Below are 19,460 nucleotides of genomic sequence, written 5' to 3'. Positions count from 1 at the left end.
GTGGTTTAAGTGTGTAAGTATGTGGTTTTGGGGTATGCAAGTAGCTGAAGGCAGCAGGCACTGTTTGTGTGTGAATTGATTTGGTCCTAAGGGAATAGATACGCCGGGATTGTGCGCATGGGTCGTCCTCAGGTCATCGTGCTGAGCTAAATACACAGAAGACTTCCTGTTGTGATGTGCACACAAGTGAAAACAAGCCTAGACAACCACAAAGATCTTTACTATGAATCCAACCCCATAACGGTTGTGGTAAACAGACGTAGACAGCAAGTGAAATATTAAGCAACACAGCAGAAGTTGACCACTCAGACCATCAGATGAGATCTACAGTAGGCCCCCACAGGACAGAGCGAGGGCAAGACCCGGGAAGCAGCTGAGACCAACCTCAGAATGCCCCGAGGGATATAAAGTGCAGTGTGGGCCACATCCGTGGCTGGGCTGGCTGACCAAAGTTTGACCAAACGCCAGTGCTATTTCAATTAACTTTGTCTGTCAGTGCATTTCAGCCCCTGTTTTCTCCATATGCTAGCTTAATTATACTGGTGGTTAGCTAAGAGGTCAGACAGTGGTGCTGCAAACAAGAGGTGAGAGTTTTATAGGGCTGCCCTGGACCAAAGATTTTCCTAGTCAACTAGTAGTCGTTAGTTCAAGCCATTAGTCAACTAATTGTTACACGTTTATGATATTAATTATTTAAATATATTCTTTTTGGGGCATCAGAAAATGGATTGAGTTCCAGAGCTGAGAAAGAACGTTATAAGAAACATTGTTAACACTGTACTGCATTACAGAGAAATACAAAACCGTAAAAATGAGCTTTTAAAATATAAATTTTACAAGCACACACGTGACGCAAGCCGCCCGTTAACGACAATGCTAACAGCTAAAGAGGTAATGATTCTGAATGTGTCGGAACAACCAGCAAGCAGACTGAACATTTTATCTGAGTTAGAGCGGCCATGCTAGGTGGCTAACGTTAGACTACTTACACATTTCGGATGTGTCATGTTTGAGGTCAGTGAATGATTGGCAAGTCTTTGCATGCAGAGTTTGCACTTCCTGTGTCCTTCGTTTCAAGTCAAAGCCCTCTAACATTTCATACATGGTCTGGCTAAGGGTTTCTTTTTTTTTTTTTTTTTTTTTGCAACTAACCGACCAATGAAAACTTGGTTGAGTAAGACTCTTCTCGTCGACTTAAGTTTGGTCGACTATTAGGGGGCAGCCCTGGAGTTGTAAGACAGACAGCCTGGTGAATTAACCCTGTACTTTTCTTAATAACTAGCTAACTGAGAAAAGTAACCAGTTCTGGAGACCAGGGACATGTTGAAAAGATATACAAATCTAAGTTGTGAATCAGTTATTGGCTACATATTAGCTGTTATTTGTTTTGGTATACAGACAATTTTATTATTATAAACAGCCAAAGCACTTTGCAGATTTCAAAACATTAAGCCAATTCTCTACCATATCCATTGTGAATGTAATGTCAAGCTCATTATATTATGAAAAAGTAAAATGGCTTATATGATGATGATATAATTAGAGGTAATTGATCAAGTTGGTAACAAATCATAGCCATAAATCACTGGTGGTATTTGAATAACTGAATTGTAAGTGTAAACAATGCTAATATTATAATCATATCAAACACATATTAAATAATGTGAAGCACAATTAAATATTAGATGAATCCTTTTTCAATTTAATTTTACCACTTTGCCTGTTTTTACATAATACATCAAAATTAAGTAAATTTACCCATCAGTCATATAATCCGTGCTAACTTACATATTTGTGACTCAACCTTGTGTAAATACAAGGTGTGTTTTTAAAGTAAAGGGGGAGAACGGGAAGGGGAACTGGTGTGGTGTCATCACATTTGCGGCTTTGCTGAGGGTTTAACACCACTCAACAGCGGTGAATGCTGCAGAATACAAAGATTCAAAGATCCAGTTTAGACAGCCCCATGAAAATAATTTCCACTGTGGTGTCTCTCCTTGGTTATTTTAGAAGAACACACTGTACCCCAGTGCAGCTGCATTTTACCACAGGTTATGAGAACGGGACACAGGTGTGCATACCTGCATTGGTGCTAAATGTTTTTCTTCTCGGAGGCAAAAGAAAATAAGCGGTATTCCATAACATAATGACCTCCTAACAGCGGAAGCAGTTGAGCATAGGGGGCCCTGAAATCTGGCTCGCACATGTCTTATAAATGCCACATCCTTCTCCAACAAAAGCCAACTTAGGACATCATTTACTAATTGAGCCTCTTAAGACAACAGGTCCTGCTACAATTTGTGGTTTCATGCAAGAGCTAAATAGAGTGAAGCTGTTGAGTGCCGGGATAAAGTTAGCGTTGGAGGTCCTGTCATAGTTGGGAATTCTCTGCAGAGCAGTGTAAACAGTGGCAGATTGAACTGTTTGTTAGATGATGAGGTAGTTAATCAAACTGTCAATCAGCTGCCCTGTGCACTGCTGCTGAACATACAGTATATCAGGGGTCAACACTTGTGCTGTGGGCATTGAAATGAAGTGTAAAGGATAAAATCCTCTGCATTGGCTACACATTTGAGTTATTTCATTGCACAGTTATGTCCCTTTAGGCTAACACCTGCTGCTGTAATTAAAATCACATTAAACTTGTTTTTCTACCGTTCGTTGTTGAATTTTGCTTTAATATAAATGATTTCTCAAGTTCTTGAAGTTGACGCAGGAAAGTTCCAATAGCACACTTTGATTACAGCAAACAAATAGTAGATTAAGAAAGGATTGTAAAACAAAGGAATAGCCTCCAGTATTTACAGTATTTACATTAAGGTATAGGATTCCATGATTATACACAAATGACATGAACATGACTTGCCTTGCACACATGTGCCTCCCGAGTGAATCCTAATGTTCACAATCCATGCTTCTATACAAATGCGTGGGGGTACTTTGAAGATGTGAAGCCTCTATGATGTGGTTTCAGGGAGGGAGTAAAGCCAGCCAACTGTATCCGTTGCAGCTATGAAAGAACTGTAAATGACAACAGGCACTGGAGGGCTTGGTCAGGCTACAGGGAGTAAGGGGCTCCATGGTCTCTCCAACAGTGTGAGCATGATTAGCTGTGTGTTGTCTACTTGTGAGCTGTCTAATACACCCTCTCTTCATAAGAAACCCTACCAAAGAATCATCTCTTTGTTTTTACAGAGCAGGTCTGGCATGCAGACTCTCATCAGCCCCGGGTGTTGAAGTTCTTGCTGTCGTCAGCAGCATCATTCCTTCCTCTGTCATTAGTGCCCTGTCCTGCCCCATGGATCTCTGTTTGGATTTAAAAGACCAAGCCACTAAGTGCATCTCTAGAATATTCATTGCTTGAACCTCAACCACAATAACCATCAAAAACCTCGGAGATCACCAAACATGCACTTGAAATCTCCTCTGGCTCCCTAGTGCTTCTCTTGGACTGAAATGCAGATTTGGTCAATTCACTGGTCCTGTTAATCATGATAGTTCCAGGAAGCAGCTAGCTCTGTATAGTGCTCTGATCCAGCAGCCTCTTCGACCTTGGGTAGCTTTCCCAGAGGGAGGCCCCTGCCACTAGGCACACAGCAGTTGGTGCCAGTCCCCCCACAGTGCAGTGTGACTGGGTCCAGTCTGTTGTCCCCAGGCCCCAGAGAGGGGTGACCACAGCCCAGGCTGGCTCTTAGGGCTGGCTGGATCCTCGACTGTGGTCACACGGCCCAATTAGCACAGTGGCACAATAATCACAGCCTCTCTACCACTTCAGTGTTTCATTTCACTTAGCACAGCAGTTAAACTGATTTGTACGCCTAGCATGGACCAAAAATCACAATGCAAGTCTGCATTACTACATCCGAAACCTAGTTTTTAAAAACATCAAGGAGGACTCGAAGTTGTGTTTGGAAAACATTTTATGACATCCTGATGTGTGATTCATAACTTTTCTGACATTATGGGCAACACCATGGGATTAAGGGATTACTCTCTACATTTTTTTACTTCCCAGAATTTCATTTTTACATCACTGGTTTAACTGGATCTGGTTCTTGGTGCTTTGAGAGTATGAAAATGTATCTCCCATTAATCCATTATTCATAGGCACATGACCTCTTCCTGTCTGTAGTCATCCAAAATAAGCAAAATACAAAACAAGTGGTCCTTGGCTAGATTTGAGGAGTGAATGATTGTCCTGGCTATCAAGCAAAGTAATGGTTTTTACACCTGCCCCTCTAGATTCCTCAAGAAATACACATGCTGGATAAGATTACTACTTCACCATCGAGTAGCCACAAGCAGGAATACTTCTGATTGGCCTTACATGCATTCATTTACCTCAGTGGATCATTGTCACTTGAGACCTTCTGGAAAAGTCTGCTTTTAAGGGATTATTTTACAATTGAGAGACCATGGCCTTAAAAAGTGTACATGATGAGTCCCCTCGTCATTATAGATAAATGTAGATAGGGATAGAGGGAAATGTAAATGTTATAGGTGGGGAAAATTGGGAGTCACAGTACACCAAATACTAGAGGAAAAAAAAGAAATACGGAAACTCCCGTTTTACATAATTGTAGTCCTTTTCTTTTGGGTGATCTGGAAAGTGTACAGAACAGAGACTACAGCAAACAAATGAGTGTTGCAGCAATGGAGGTATGGTAGCGTAGTGCCAGCTCTTGAAAGCCTACACCAGTGAGAAAGCGGGGCCTCCTGCACTGCGGCTACCAGAGTGCTTGTACATACAACGTCCATTTTTCTTGCCTATATTTTTAGCCACTCATGGATGACCAACACACCTTAATTGATCTACTAACCTGTGCTTTAGCTCTCTTTCACTGCATCTTTCTCTTTTTCTTTCTAACCCCGCATCGTTCTCTTTCTTTTTTACTTCTATCACCCACTATCCAAGAGGGAACTGATTTCTTGTTAAACCCCCTTTTTTCCATTTACCTCTTTTGCCCCTCTTGATTTATTTTTCCATGGGGTGGAATGATTTCTTGGGCCAGTATTTTTTCCTGCCCTCTTAAAACACAGTGTGACGTCTTTGTGGCAGGCAGTCGGTGGCGATCAGTCTCTCACAAATTCTACATGGAGCACAGAAGCCGAGCCACATTCTGCTTTGTTGGCCAGAAACATGTAATTATTGATACAGAAGATCAATTTATGATATTGTTATTAGAGAGTTTTAGGCGTAGAGCTGAAACAAATGTTTGATTCATCGAGTAAATGAGAAAATTAATTCAATTTATTTTGGTAATCGATTAATTGTTAAAGAAAAAGTGCCAAAAAACAAAGGTTCCAGTTTCTTTAATGTGAATATTTGCTGCTCTTTAGTTTTATATGATAGTTAACTGTATATCTTTGGAGATTTGGACCGTTGGTCAGACAAATACAACATTGAAGACATCACTTTGAGCTCAGGGAAACTGTTGCATTTTCAAACTTTTTCTGACATTTTATAGAACAAATAATTAATCGATGAATTGAGAAAATAATTTGCAGATTATTTTTTAATGAAAAGAAATGTTAGTTGCAACCCTATTGATGTGTATGTGAAAAAGAAGGACTTTATTTACAGCGAAAATGTAGCTTCCAGTTGTCAGTTGATCCGTTATAATTTCAGTTTTTTTTTCTGAAGTGGAAAGTGAGTGTACAGTAAAAACATTCATGACAGCATTGCACCTGCCACCTTTATAATAAAGGAAATATAGGATATATGATACATAGGACGTGTAGTATTTGGAGAGTGTGTAGGATGAAATTGAGGAAATCCCCTCCTGATCCCTATAAGATTGATGTGTCTTCTGTGCAAAACCGAGAGTGCATTCTCTAGCCGTCTCTGTGTCCTATCTTTATCCCTCCGTGCTTGTTCCCATTAAAGTTAAAAAGATGTGTGTAGATAAAAAAGAAAAACAATCCAAACTATTCGTGAAGGGAAAAGACTTCTGGATATCCCATTCTAGCTGGATACTATATTTAACTGGGGATCAGTCTAGTGCATATCACTAGTCCCTCCCTAAAGGCTGCAGGTCTTGCCTGGTGTCTGTGTAGTAGACCTGGCCCGTAGCCATTCTTATTGTCCCATTGGCTCATGTATAAGGTAGTTTTTTATTGCACAGTGATTTTCATTTGCTGACACAAAGGAAATGAAATGGGGGGAAAGAATGACTGCAGGCAAGGCAAATATGAAAAAAGATTGATGGCAATAACAGTCTGGGAGGTGAATCAGTAGAAGTCGTGCCTTGCTGTATTTTTAAATTGGGGATTTGATTGTTATATACTTGTGTTTTAATGTTGCTACTACGTATATAACTGTACTGTATAAGCTGACACTCTTGTGCATCATGAGTTCAAGATGTATGTCAGAGAGGTCACTTCTCAGATTCATGCTATTACAGCTGCACCTAAGAATTTACTCCATGTTGTCATTCCCTTAGATTACACTCCCTGCCCAGAGTCTGACCTTGCACATTCATATTCATCTTCAGGAAGGGAGAGAGCAAAGAAAAGGGGAAGTTTGGAAAAATAAGAGAACGGCTTGTGGCTTCTGGACTTTTTGGAGGAATGAGCGAAACCTAAGATGGTTCCAATTAACTGAGAAAAAGTGGTGGTAGGTGGCAGAGGAAATGAAAGAATAAAATGGCTGGTTTGATTTCCATCTCCTACCCCCCCCAGTCCTCCTCTACCCTCCACTTGTGTCCTATTTCTAGACGCCCGTCTGCTCCTGTATAGTCAGAGTTCCATTCAAGATAGTGAATCCTGACTCTTAAATTGGCCATGAAGACAGAACAGGATGAAGAAAACCCAAGTAATTGCTGAAAAGACTAATTAGCTGTAGATGAAAAGACTGAGAGGGAGTCTGTTTCAGAGGTGATGAAAGCTACGAGGCACCAGTGATTGATTAGAGGAGGGGTAATTAAAGGAAAATAATTTTGATTCTGTGAGAGGAGTGGAAAGACAGGGAGAGGAGAAAATGAGGAGCAGGTTGAAGAGATGAGTGGCTGCAGCTGGGGTTATATATTGTGTTGTGTCGTTCGTTGGATGAGTACACAGCACAGCGGAGACAAGGACTGGGGACAGACTGGCATATACATAATTACCATGAGAAGTTGAGTCTTGCAATCAATTTTCTAAACAGGTTAAACAAGTACAAGACTGTTTTTTTTTCTGGTCACAACTCTGAGTTTCTTAAAGGAATAGTTCGACATGTTGGCAGGCTGTTTCCACCCATTTCCAGTCTCATCTTAGCAAGAAAGTGAATAAGCATATTTCAGAAAATGTCAAACTATACTATAAACTATAAAAGCCAAACAGCATCAGCTACAACTATCTATCCTGCGGCTGATATTTTGCCCATTTTTAGAAAAACAGGGCTGAAGGCTTAATATGAAATGACATAAACTTAAGTGCAGAAGAAGGCTGAGAGGACAACCTACCATACATATACATATATTCAAAGATTTTAATGAAGTTGAGAAAAAATTAATTTCTGCACCGCTTGCACTTATTCTCAACTACTTACACCCCCATCGAGCCGATAGACAAAGAGGTGGAAAGACAAAGAGTGAGTGAGAGAGACGGAGGGAGATGCAGAGATTGTGATGGTTCCCATATGTGCTAACAGGCACCTGATATTCGTCCCGGTGGGTGAATCAACATTCTCTGCAAGTGACACAGATGTGCACACTGTCTGTTGAAGTTCAGATGTGAAATAGCTGAGGGAGAAGAACAGAAGGAGACAGAGTGATTCTCATTTATTTATAATGGGAGAGGATATTTAATAGACCTATAAAACCATAATTGGCCAGACTGCTAAATGGCACCTTTCCGTGTCTACATCTGCCTGTCTGCAAAGTATTGAACTTTCTAAGTATAAATAAACCATGACTGGTGTCATTTGAGTTTGATTAACATTATCACAGTCAGCGATGCTTTAATCCTTTCTCTTTATTCATTTTAAGCACATGTAAGCATATATATATATCTTTGTAGTTTTTAAACATAGTCTATTACTTTTATTTACCAGTCTGGAAATTATTTTCCCACATCTTGATTCAGACACCTGTGTTGGTAATATTCTTTTCCCAGATGTGATGTCATTTCCTCTACTTCCTTTATTGTGTATATATGAGCCTGCCATTCGGGCAGGTGTAAGTGATTCTCTACACCTCCTTTGTGTATTTTGTCAAGTCATGAACCATTTCTCTCCTTCTGTCTGTCGTTCTGTGTGAATTCCTTCAGCTTGGAGTCTTTGTTCTGCTGCTAAGGAAAACATTTGTCTTATTTTCCCCCCTTTTTTTTGTCTCACTCTCTCTCCTTCCCCCTCTTTTTCTCTCCTCGTATTCAAGTGTGTCATGATCAATTTGTAGCATGTCGGTAAGGTTCAGCCATGAGGGGGGGTACTAGGTGAATGGGATTTGACTTAGAATTTATGACTGCAGAGGAGAGATACCGTTTGGCAACATTTATATACACACACAGGTCCAGATGTTGTGTCCTCTGGCTGCCCTGGAGTGTTAGTAGTAGTGCAAGTCTCTTGACGGCTGCGTCATGCTTCCTAAGCCGAAACACTGTTTATTGGGGAGAGGTGAGCGGACGCCCGGCTCAAACCCCTTAAGCCTCAGTTGCACTTCCATCGCTGCTGCCGGCGAGCCCTGATGACATCTTCGACGAAAAGGCTCAAAGCAGCACGTGCCTTCAGATCCGGGTGGAGGATGACATCATGGCAGTGTGACCTATGGAGCATGTATAGCTGTCTGCTGTGAGAGACGTCAGGCCGGTTTATTTGCCTTCATCCCTGGAGCTGGCTGGCTCAGGCAGCCTAGCAAAGGCCTGAGGGATGCTGTAATGGCAAAACTAAGCCTGTCTGCTCCAGAGCAGGTTCACAGAAAGGTGATATATTCAGTGATTTTTTTTTTTATTGAGTCTTTTTGTCAGCCTCACTATATAGACAGTACTAATTGCCTAATTGTACTTTTCCACCTATGAACCTCCTCATTAGGGAGTAATTATGATGATGTAATGGGAAACTCAGGCATTACACTGATAAACTCATCTGGTGCCCAGCAATGGATCGGCATGACTCAATAAGTCAAAAAAAATAAATAAATAATGCAAAAGTTGTGATGTTTACTCTTGCATGTAATATGAACTCAGTTTGAATCTTCTTCTGTTTGCCACAAATATTTATCACCACACCACCACATGTTGCTTCTCAAAGCAGTTTGAGTGTTAAACAGACCTTGAGCAGATTAAAATAGTCCCAGCTCAACTTGTTCCTAGTTTGGTCAGAGTGCCAGCTCTGCATTGTCTTGCCCCTGGAAGGAAATCAGCGAGTGCTGCTGGTGATGAACAGCTCAGTGGCAATGAATTCCCTTCGTGTATGTTTATACCGTACTGGTTTTAGCCTTTCTCCTTCCCCCGCTCTTTTCTGATATATAGCTCTTTTGGAGGTCTTAGTTTACTCTGGACCTCTCCCGCACATCTGGGTTATTTTTCAACTGACTCATTGCATGGACTTATCGAGTCAAATATGAGTTCAGTTACCTGCACAAGGCATACCGGCTGACTGCGGGCTGAAAAATGAGCTTATGACTCATGACTTAAGTGTTTATTCAATCCAGGACTTACTATCAACTCTGTCAGTGCTTTGGTAGTGTTACTTCAGAAACGTGTTTGAGAGCCAGATCAGTAGAGTGTTTTCTAATCCCTATGAGCAGATATGGCTATTTGGGAGCACACCAGGAGCCAGAAACATCTGTATAACATACAGATGGTGTCAGATAAAACACTGGTATGGACAAAGACGTATCATCCCTGAGAGAGGTATAGAAGTACACATCTGAGAATTTCCTTTTTAAAATGTGATTTGATGTATGTGTGTACTCTCAACATATGTGGCAATGTCAAATCCCTGTATAGCTGAGAACGATAAATTTGGTTTGAACCACCAGTGTGGCCTATAAGCATGCATTCAACTGACTACTACTCCTTATGATTTCTAGTTTGTTCTGCTTCACTGACAGTGATAGTTCCAGCACAGGAGTCTTGGCCTAAGCTGTGCATTTAGCAGAAAAGTGTAACGTTTTGGGAAATAAACTTGTTTTACATCCAACCCACAGTTAGAGTTATAGTATTACAGAGACATGTGTTTAGTCTTGCTCAAAACACGGGCAACAGCTTGTCTAGCTTTGTCAGAATGTTTTTTTACACATTGTATCTTGATAATTTGAGAGTTGATAACCTCTAAAAGTCCAAAAGTCACCATGGTCTCCTTCATTTCCAACAGTGTACAAACTGGGTCACCTCAATAAAGACGTGACTTTTGAGATGCTACATGTACTTAGTCTATACCCCTGGTGGTTGCAGATCGAGAGAATGACTCATCTCAAAATGAGCGTCTCATATCCATATCTTATCAGCAAGATAACAATTACACTACACTCATGGGGGAAGGAGGGGACTTCAAAAATTCTTTTTCACTGAAATCAACAAAACAGACTAAAAATGACAACCCTCATTCTCCATTTTCTTCTCCTGCTGCACCTAGAGCCCGGTTCTGATTGAGGTTTCTTCCTGTTAAAGGGAAATTTTCCCCTGCTGCTGTCACCAAGTGCTTGCACATGGAGGAATGTTGGGTTTCTGTAAAAGAAAGAGTACAGTCTAGACCTGCTCTATGTGAAAAGGGCCTTGAGATAACTTCTGTTATGATTTGGTGCTATATAAATACAAATTGAATTGAATTTAATTGAATTGCACCCTGGCCAAGCTAACATATGTGTGTCATTTATTGTCCGCATGTAACGGAGAAGGAAGCAACCCTGGAGAGGATTTGGGAAGAGCAAGCGGCAATGAAACATTTGATTTCAGACAGTTTAAAGAAATTAAAATAACCAGACTCTCCATTTTTTCCCCCTTCAGCAATCAATTTCCAAACCACTAGGCTGGGCGTGCATCGAGAGAGATGTTTGAAAAGAGAGAAAAGGAAGTAGGGTTTGAATTGGAAATGATAGGGCCAACATGTGCATGTCCCTCCCTACGCACATGTGCAGAACTCTCCTCAAACTTGACCTTATAAACTATGCTTATTCCTATTTGTCAGACTTCAGTTTGCAGGTACGCACTGGACTCAAACATAGTCCTACTGTACATAGTGGAGGTATAGGGCCCTGTTACCATGTAACCTACCCCGTGTTCAGGAGTGCAACATGGCAGCTGAAGTTCTCCACGTTTGTTTTTACAATTTGTCATCTGCAGCCATTTAATGGTGACATGAGAATGAGGCGGCATACTCTTTGGGGAGATTGTAAGTGTCAAGCCTTAGAAAATAAGCCTCTGCCCTATATACACAGATGTCCAGCCACACTCTGGGTTAGTGTGGGTATAATAACAACAACAGTAATTTGGAGAGACATGGTGAGCTGATGGGTTAACGGCTCCTGTTCCAAGGAAACTTCATCGCTTACCCCCATGCCTAATGTGAAAGCTCAGTGTAACTCTAGTATTTAGTACACAGATACCAGGGGGTTTACCAAATGACTGCAGCTTTGAGACATTACAAGCAGTTAGGATCTGACAGATAAGCTGTAAATAGCAAGCTTTTAGGGTTTTTTAAAGCCCTGGTTACTTAACAGTCACTTTTTTAAAGAGTTGACAGTCTGTAAGCCAGCCTTGCACATCTTGTCTTTTCTTTTGTCCTCACCTTAGTAATTACAGTACATCTATGGCTTGATTCAATAGCAGCCTATGGTTGAGTACAATTCATACAAAATCCTGCACAATTACCTTACTACCATTCCCCCTTCCCCCTTTCTCTTTCTCCTGTTTAACATGTTGTTTTTACAAAAACTGGCACATTCTCTCATTTCAACACTCGCAGTTGTTTTTAGCCATTACCTCTGACAACATGTGTCATTTGTACTTGAAGACCACCTATCAAACCAAGCCCGGCAATGCTGTTTTGACACATATTCCCCATGGAAACAACGTAACAAAGTCGCAGTACCATGAACGCACACACAGATGCTATGTCACAGTTTGGTAATCTAAACTGCACTCGGGGCAGAAGTCAGCTCGTCTTCTACATCAACAATAACAAGCGCTCCTTTCATGGGACAAGTTCTGTTCTGTCCAACAACAGGGATCTGTCGGAGGCATCCGGGAATAGTCCTGTCTGTCTCCCTTCCTCTCGCTGTCTTTTTTCTCTCCCCTGCAATTCATTCACTCATCACCTCCCTCATTATCTTGAACTAGACCCCTAGGTTATGTTTATGTTTATTCCATAGAGACACTGACTTAAAGAAGTCAACACCAAGTAGTCAAGTAGGATATATTTTATTTCTTTAATTGTGATGCTGTTGAGGTCGTCTGATGTACATTTTTTGCATTGTTTGTCTCACAGAGTGCCAAGGGCCTTCAGCACAACAAGGACTCACGCATCCTGTGGACCAAAGATGACTTTTTACTGACCACCGGCTTTGATATGGTGAGAAAATCTGTGTTTCTAATGTGTAGTATTTAATATAATCAAACACTGCTGTTAGCCACCGTTTATTCTTAAATATTATCCAATGACAATATTGTTGTTAAATTTGAACATTATGCTATAAAAACCAAGACTAAATTGCCAATGTAATTCCTTTTTGATATTGTCTGAATAAACAGAAAAGATGGTGTAAATACAAAATGCCCCGAGACCTACAACACTATTAACAACAAGATATTAAAGATAAAAAGTGTAAAAAAACTGTACGGAGCCCTCGAACTTTCCCACAATGGAATGAAAAATGTAGAGTTGTGCACTACTTAATTAAAAACTGTAAAATGCAATACTTCACCTGCTATGAGTGAATTGTCATTATGCAATACTGCAGCTGCATTAAGAAGAATTTCCAGTAGTGAATCACTATTACTGTATCGTCCTTTATACTGGTGAGGAAATACATGGAAACACACTGAAATGTGATATTTGAAAAATGACTAATACCAACCCAATATGTTGGAAATTTTATTACCTCAGTTTTCATGATCTGTGCCCCACTTGGTTTGTATCCACTCCTTTGCTGGTATTAATTTGCATGTTTAGTTTTTTGTTTTATGTTTGCCTGCCTATACAGTATTAATTGTCTCATGTTGTTGTGTGTGTATAGATGCGTAGCCGGGAGGTGAGGCTTTGGGACAGCAGAAAATTGAGCTCTTCGGTCAGCTCCGTGTCACTCGGCACTTCCAGCGGGTGAGTACTGCATCAGTGTGCAACCACTGTCCTCCCCCTCCAAAGGTCATGACCTTGGCAGTGTTGCACTTTAATGGCAGTGAGTGAGAGAGGTCATGTGTTATAGTACAAAGTGTGTCTGTGTGTGTGATTTGGCATACTTAGCATACAGTGTATGTGTGTGGTATGTGCATATTAGTGTGTCATTTGCTTATATGGAATGATGTATGGAGGCCTCAGGACATTGTGAAGCTTCCTTGCGGCTGTACAGCTGGATGAGCATGCGGACCTCCCTGAGATGTGACACGGTCCCTCCACATTCCTGCCATTTCCTGGGTCAGAGCTACACAGAGACTCCATATTTCTGAGACTTGTATGTGTGCGCTCTGTATCCCTCTGTTCATAAGCACTGTGAATGGTCAGGCAGGCAGCAGTAGACACACTGACACTTCTCCCCTCAGCTCACCGCCTGTCATTTGTGCTCCAGTCGCGCCGTTTATTTTTCCAAACACGGCTGCCGAGGACAGAAGGCGAGTGGGAGCGTGGCCGCACTCCAGAGAGGAGAGGAGAGGAATGGAAGGATGGAGTTAGAAAGAGATCAGCGGGGAGTGGGAGTAAGGGTTCCTTTGTCAGATCCAGCTCATGCATTTTAGTGCTCTTATAAACAGGTTGGCGTGCCAAGTCATTTCAAACTAGAGCCGACCAGACTCTGCCAAGCCATGCAGCATGCCGTCGTGGATTAAATAAATTTATTATCGTTATTATTACTGTAAAAAGGCAGTGAGGTAGCTGCACAGAGCACGACAGAGGTGTGCGCTTTAGAGTTTCGATGGGCCTATATGTGGTTGTAGCAGGGATTTGGGAAATCTAAGTTTATATTGGTAGTTTTGACAGTTTTTACTAACCCAAGACTACCGTTTGAAGGCGGTGTCGGAGGAATGTCTTTGTTTTTTCCCTCCCTGGAATCTGTACGTGTGCGTGAGATAGAGAAACGTTAAGACGTTGCCGCAGCGGGGTCCCAAATAACAACCTCTGCTCTCCCTCCTCCCTTTGCCTTCATGCTTGCCACTCATCTCCATTTCTTCCACTTCCTCTGTCATTTGAGTGAGACAGATAGTTGTCTGTCTGAGTGCCTCTTTTGAATCCATCGCATTGTTTGATGCCAGCATACTTGTCATGGAAATGGAGGATATCTGATGCCACTGATGCCACTTTTCTTTTTCTTCCTATTACCAAAACAAATATGTGTTTTGTGACATTCATACTGCATGACCGGAAAAAATACCCACAAAACACTTTTATATACAGCACATCAGGAAGTGGGTGTCTTCTAAAACCCACAGAAGATAGTGTTAATTAGTTAATTTTATTGGAAGGTTTGTCTCCCTGATGTCTCTGCTCGTAGACAAAGGAATGTTGAAGTTTACTCAGAGTCTAGTTGCTGTTTTGTGGTCGTGATAATGACGCAAACTGAAGAGAACATACCAACGGTGTGAGGATTTCTACCGAATTGTCCACCTCATCTGGTGACAAGCTGTTATGCATTCCCATGCTTTCATACCCACCGGCTGTCTGGTTGTTGATGAGTATGTCCACGCTGTCTTAAATCACATCATGATGGATTTATTAAATACATTTCATTAGCTTTGATTTTGAGAACAGCCCTACAATCTCCTGTATTTTGATTCTAGTTCAATTGAAATACTGTGATTTTCCAGTCAACATAATTGCAAGGGTGTGTGCTGCCACATCTGTAATACGTCCTGTATTAAATCACTTCAATCATGATATCATATGTGGGTTTGTGTGTCAGAGAGCTATCATTCCCAAGGTCACATCGACTCCAGATGCCTGCAGACCAGCCCTGATATAAAACAGGTAGGCAATCAAATGACAGATGAGACCTTGCCCTTTACTGACATCCATTTCACTGTCTCAATTTTTCTTAGCCACAATATTGCCTTTATCCTTTTCCCTACCGACTCTTCTTATTCCCCCAAACACTTTCTGTTGAACCTTTAAGATACCCATCTCACAAAATACTAACAGTTCAGCATTTTGAACTATATTTTCAAGTTTCAATCAAACTTTTGAAAGATGTACTAAACAAGCACATTTCCAATTGTGTTAAAAAAGGTTTGTGATGTTTATTAATAGCATATTATACACCACCTCATCTCTCTTCCCTCTTATCCTTCTTAATCCTTAACCTTCATCCTCCTCTTCCTCGCTTCTTGCACTTTTTAAATGGAGCTACAGTTTAACAAAGCTGCTCCTTTCTTGGATTTTGACCCAAGCTGCTGTTACAGGCCGAGGCTCCATTCTTGTTTGTTAATCTCCACAGTAGGAAGCATCCAGAACACAGTCGAGAACAAACAGGAGTTTCAGGAGTTAAATCGGGGGGAAAATGTAATTGCTACTTCCTATTCCGTCAGATCTATCTAAGCACCGGCCAAACACTTTATGAAACTAAATAGCTTTGAGACATAGTCTGCAATCAGCAAATGCTGATAACAGAAATGGCTGGCCTATTTCTAGGCAATGGCAAGGTCAAAATGTCCGTTGTTACTGGCTGTTTACTCAGTCTTACTGTATATTTTTTATCAGTGTTTTTATAACGCCACTGGGGAATACAGGCTCGTGTCTGGGCGTCCTTCTACTCATGCTAGCCGCTCATTATTCGGTATCTCGCTCTGCTTGTAGATTTTGGGCAAAGGCACCATACTTTGCCATCATTCAGCTTGTTCCCTTTAGCTTCAGCCTGTCCTCAAATTCCCTTTGGCCTTCAGGGTATTAGTTCTTTGTTTCTGGTTTGTTATCATGGTAGGTTGTCTGTGGATAATTTTGTTTTAGTTCAGCATTGCCTCAGTGCATGTCTCTTGTGTATGACTAAGCAGCTATGAAAAAGACAAAATGCAATGATCAAAAGGAGACCTTGTTTCCATTTTTCTCTGCACTTGAAAGATTGAACCGTGCCGCTGTACATGAGCAGCTGAGGAAGCTCAAAGTCAAACATCCATAGTTGAGCATTTCCTCCCTGTCATTTTAGGCCTGAGGTGCATATAAAGATGGATTTGTTCTTTTTTTTTCCTGCCTGTTTTTAATTAAAAGGACCGTGGTAAACAGGGTGTGTAATTGGAGCAGCGAGCTGGCTTGTATCAGGTTAGCTGTGCTCGTCCACAACATTCAGTAGGACTGTTTTCTTTGGAGTGTCACAACATAAAGAGGCCCGGAGTATGAGCCAGTAAAATGGGGTTGTGGGTGGAATATAATTTGGATGGAGAATAATGGAGGGGAAATGTTTACTTTTTGGTTGGGGTTGAAATGGAGACTGAAGAATCGAGACATGGAGGGTGATGAGTCTGAGAGGGGTGTTTTTAACTGTGAGGTAGCTATTACTGCAGGCCTGTTTTCCATGCAAGCTGCAGATCTGGACATTGGAGAACAGCATGGACCTCTGTGTACGGCTCTCTCCCTCATACTCTTCCCTCTATAAACCTGAATTATAATAATGAGTTTAATTGGGCCTCTAAGCCAGCTGCAATCAGTGAACTTTACAACTGGGCACGATTGCAACCAGCTTGCCGTGTAAATGCTTGAGACGTCGCGATAATTATCCATACTCGCCCACTTTAGCAGCTACACACATATTAAACACGCTCACACAGAGTTAACACAGCAAAGTCTTGATGATGCATGCCTGTATAGTAGCTTGTAATCGTGTCATAAAGCTGACAGTGAACTCTCCGAGGGTCACTCGGTTAGGATTCAGTGTGACGAAACTATAACCTGAGAGAAAGTTCTGGCTTTAACCCCTGTAATTGTCCCCAGTCACCACCAATGTTCTGCTCTTCTCTTCAAGCACTTGAACTTATACAAGTAGACAACACACATGCATCTTCCATTACCTCTCATCCTGGCAAACCTCGGCTACTCTTTCTTTCTTCTATGTTGAGGCTGAGTAGAAAAGATCGCTGTGACCCGGTGTCCGACTGCATCCAGCCTACCGATTGGAGAGGACATAAGCCTGTCCCCGGAGAGCCGACCCAACTGTTTTCACAACCCAGTCATGGGTTACACAAAGAAATCACCCTCTGAGGCAGGCACTGCTGACAGACTGTGCTGCTGAGGGGGAGAAGTTTTGCGGTGGACAGAAGGGAGTGCCACAGGTGTGATGCATATACTCACACCCCCTGTTGACTCTCCACAATCTATTTCTGTGTGTTTTTTCTTCCAGGGTCGTGCTTGAGAGCAGGGCCTAGTCATTGGGTGTAATTGAGCCAAACTCCCTTTAATCAGATGGATTGAGAAGAGGCCCGTGCCCCGAGAAGGGAACCAGCCTTTACAGAACAGTCCCCCCTTTCTCCCACTCTGGCCCAGGCGCTCTAAAATCAGTCCCAGATGAAGGCTTTCCTGTGGGGATTAGGTGCAGCTGCAGCACTGCTAACCAAACCAGACCAAAAGAAAAAAAAAAAATGCCACAGAATATTTGAACGATAGTTTGACCTTGCTCCTTTCTCAGAGTTCACTGTCTAAGAGCAAAATGGAGCTTTGTTGTTTGGGTCCACCTCAGAAACTAATGTTTTACATGGAGAGAAAGGCAAAACTGCAATCCTCAGGTGATTGGCAGGGTCAAGTTGACAGTTCAGCTGCTGCACCCCTCTCCAGGATGGCTCTGGGGGATGGGGTGGGGTAAAGATGTGACTGCACACGCTCTCTCAAAGAACCTGAACTCCGCGTTCTGACAGTTGAAACATGGTGTCTGGAATCTGTTAGTGATTTGGGGTTTCAGATTCTGATGCAGTGGAGGGGGAGTTTGACCAGGAAAAGAGGAGGAAGGAGGAGGAAGGAGCTCTGAAATCCCCTCATTTTTTTATTTTTTTTATTTTTTAGAGATATCATCTCTCTATTAGCTTTTATGGACTTTTCATGGAGGCTCATGTGGCAATCCCAACCTTCTTTTACTCCATAACACCTCATTGCAGAAGTCCTCTGTTCCTCTTTCATGCCTTGTGATTAATGAAAAGAACAAATGTCCTACTATCCCCAGGCCCTATTAACCTATCAAAAATACAGCTGCCATCCTTCAGAGAATCCTGTCTTTATCCTTTTCTGGCCACCTATTACACCTTCTGTCTGTTACCTTTTATTCCCTCACTCCTCTCATTTTTCTTTCTATCTGCACAAACGAAATGGAAACAGGGTGCTGAGTTTTGAAGGTGCTGGTGTCTGGGATTCTAATTAAGTGCTTTTTTTTTTTAGAGCAAAGCCTAATGGAGCCTTTCAGAACTGGTCAAAACACATGGAAGTATGTGGAGCGTTTGGCAGGGCATATTTAATATAATTCACAGAGGGTTTTGATTTCATCCCGCAGGTATGTGCTCAGCACTCCAGGGATCAGAAGGACCCTTTTGTGTGAACTCACCACAGAAGGAAAAATAGAAAAAGTCTCTCCCTCCCACCTTCAGCTACCTCCTTCCTTCCTACCTCCCCCTTCTCCTCTTCCATTCACCTTAACTTTATTTTCTTTTATGGTTTGGATTATAATTTCATGCAGACTAAACTGGAGATGATTTGTCAAGGGATGGTGCTCTGTATTACGTGGCAGTTGAGAAGGTCTTAATGCTGTTAAGGTGATTGTACAAATGACTAAAAACTGGAAGGCTTTTTTTTTCTGTAACCTCACTCTAATCTGTCTCAGTTTTGGAGTTTGAGACAGTGTCAGACTTCACTTTCCGTCCTTTACAAAAACAGCAGCAGAGTTGCACTTGCAGCTGCAGATATTGCTTTTCTCCAACATCTGGAAAAATGTCTTTTTTCCTTTTATTAAAAATGCACTAGCAATAACATTTGGGATCTCTGCCCTACCAAAAGCCTTCACACTACATTGGGCCATCCCAAGTCCATTTCAGCACTTTTCTCTGTGCTCTGTGGGGTAGATCTCCAGTAGCCGAACATCTGATAGAGACGTGAGGAAGGCTGAGTTGGCAGAAGATGCAGGGCTAAAGTGGAAACAGCACAGGGCATTATTCACAACACATGGATGCAGTGCTAGGAGATGAATAAACACACTGCTATTAAGAATCAGTGCAAAGGAATAGTATTAGTCTTGTGGCCGCAATAGCAGGTTCGCGGCGATCTTCCAAACTAGGCGCAGCTTGTAATAAAAACTGCAAGGTTTCCTTACTGTCCGATTTGTTTTATAATTATCTTTAGTTTTGCTTTCAATTTCCTTAACTGTACA

The 19,460-nt window shown here is 41.7% G+C and overlaps 1 protein-coding gene across 2 annotated transcripts in view; it reads left to right on the top strand.

The window, feature by feature from the left end:
• The window catches only part of LOC121883413 (mitochondrial import inner membrane translocase subunit tim16-like), a 116,231-nt gene that overhangs the window by 20,386 nt on the left and 76,385 nt on the right, over positions 1 to 19,460 (top strand). For both annotated transcript variants that reach the window (XM_042391660.1, XM_042391658.1), the window contains exons 8-9: positions 12,407 to 12,490; positions 13,155 to 13,237. In XM_042391660.1, coding sequence (XP_042247594.1) covers positions 12,407 to 12,490; positions 13,155 to 13,237 — 167 coding nt within the window. The remainder of the gene's footprint in view (positions 1 to 12,406; positions 12,491 to 13,154; positions 13,238 to 19,460) is intronic.

This window comes from Thunnus maccoyii, chromosome 18 (assembly GCF_910596095.1).
Source record: "Thunnus maccoyii chromosome 18, fThuMac1.1, whole genome shotgun sequence".
Lineage (NCBI taxonomy): Eukaryota > Metazoa > Chordata > Actinopteri > Scombriformes > Scombridae > Thunnus > Thunnus maccoyii.
Note: the sequence above shows the minus strand (reverse complement) of the source record. Positions and strands in the feature narration are given on the sequence as shown.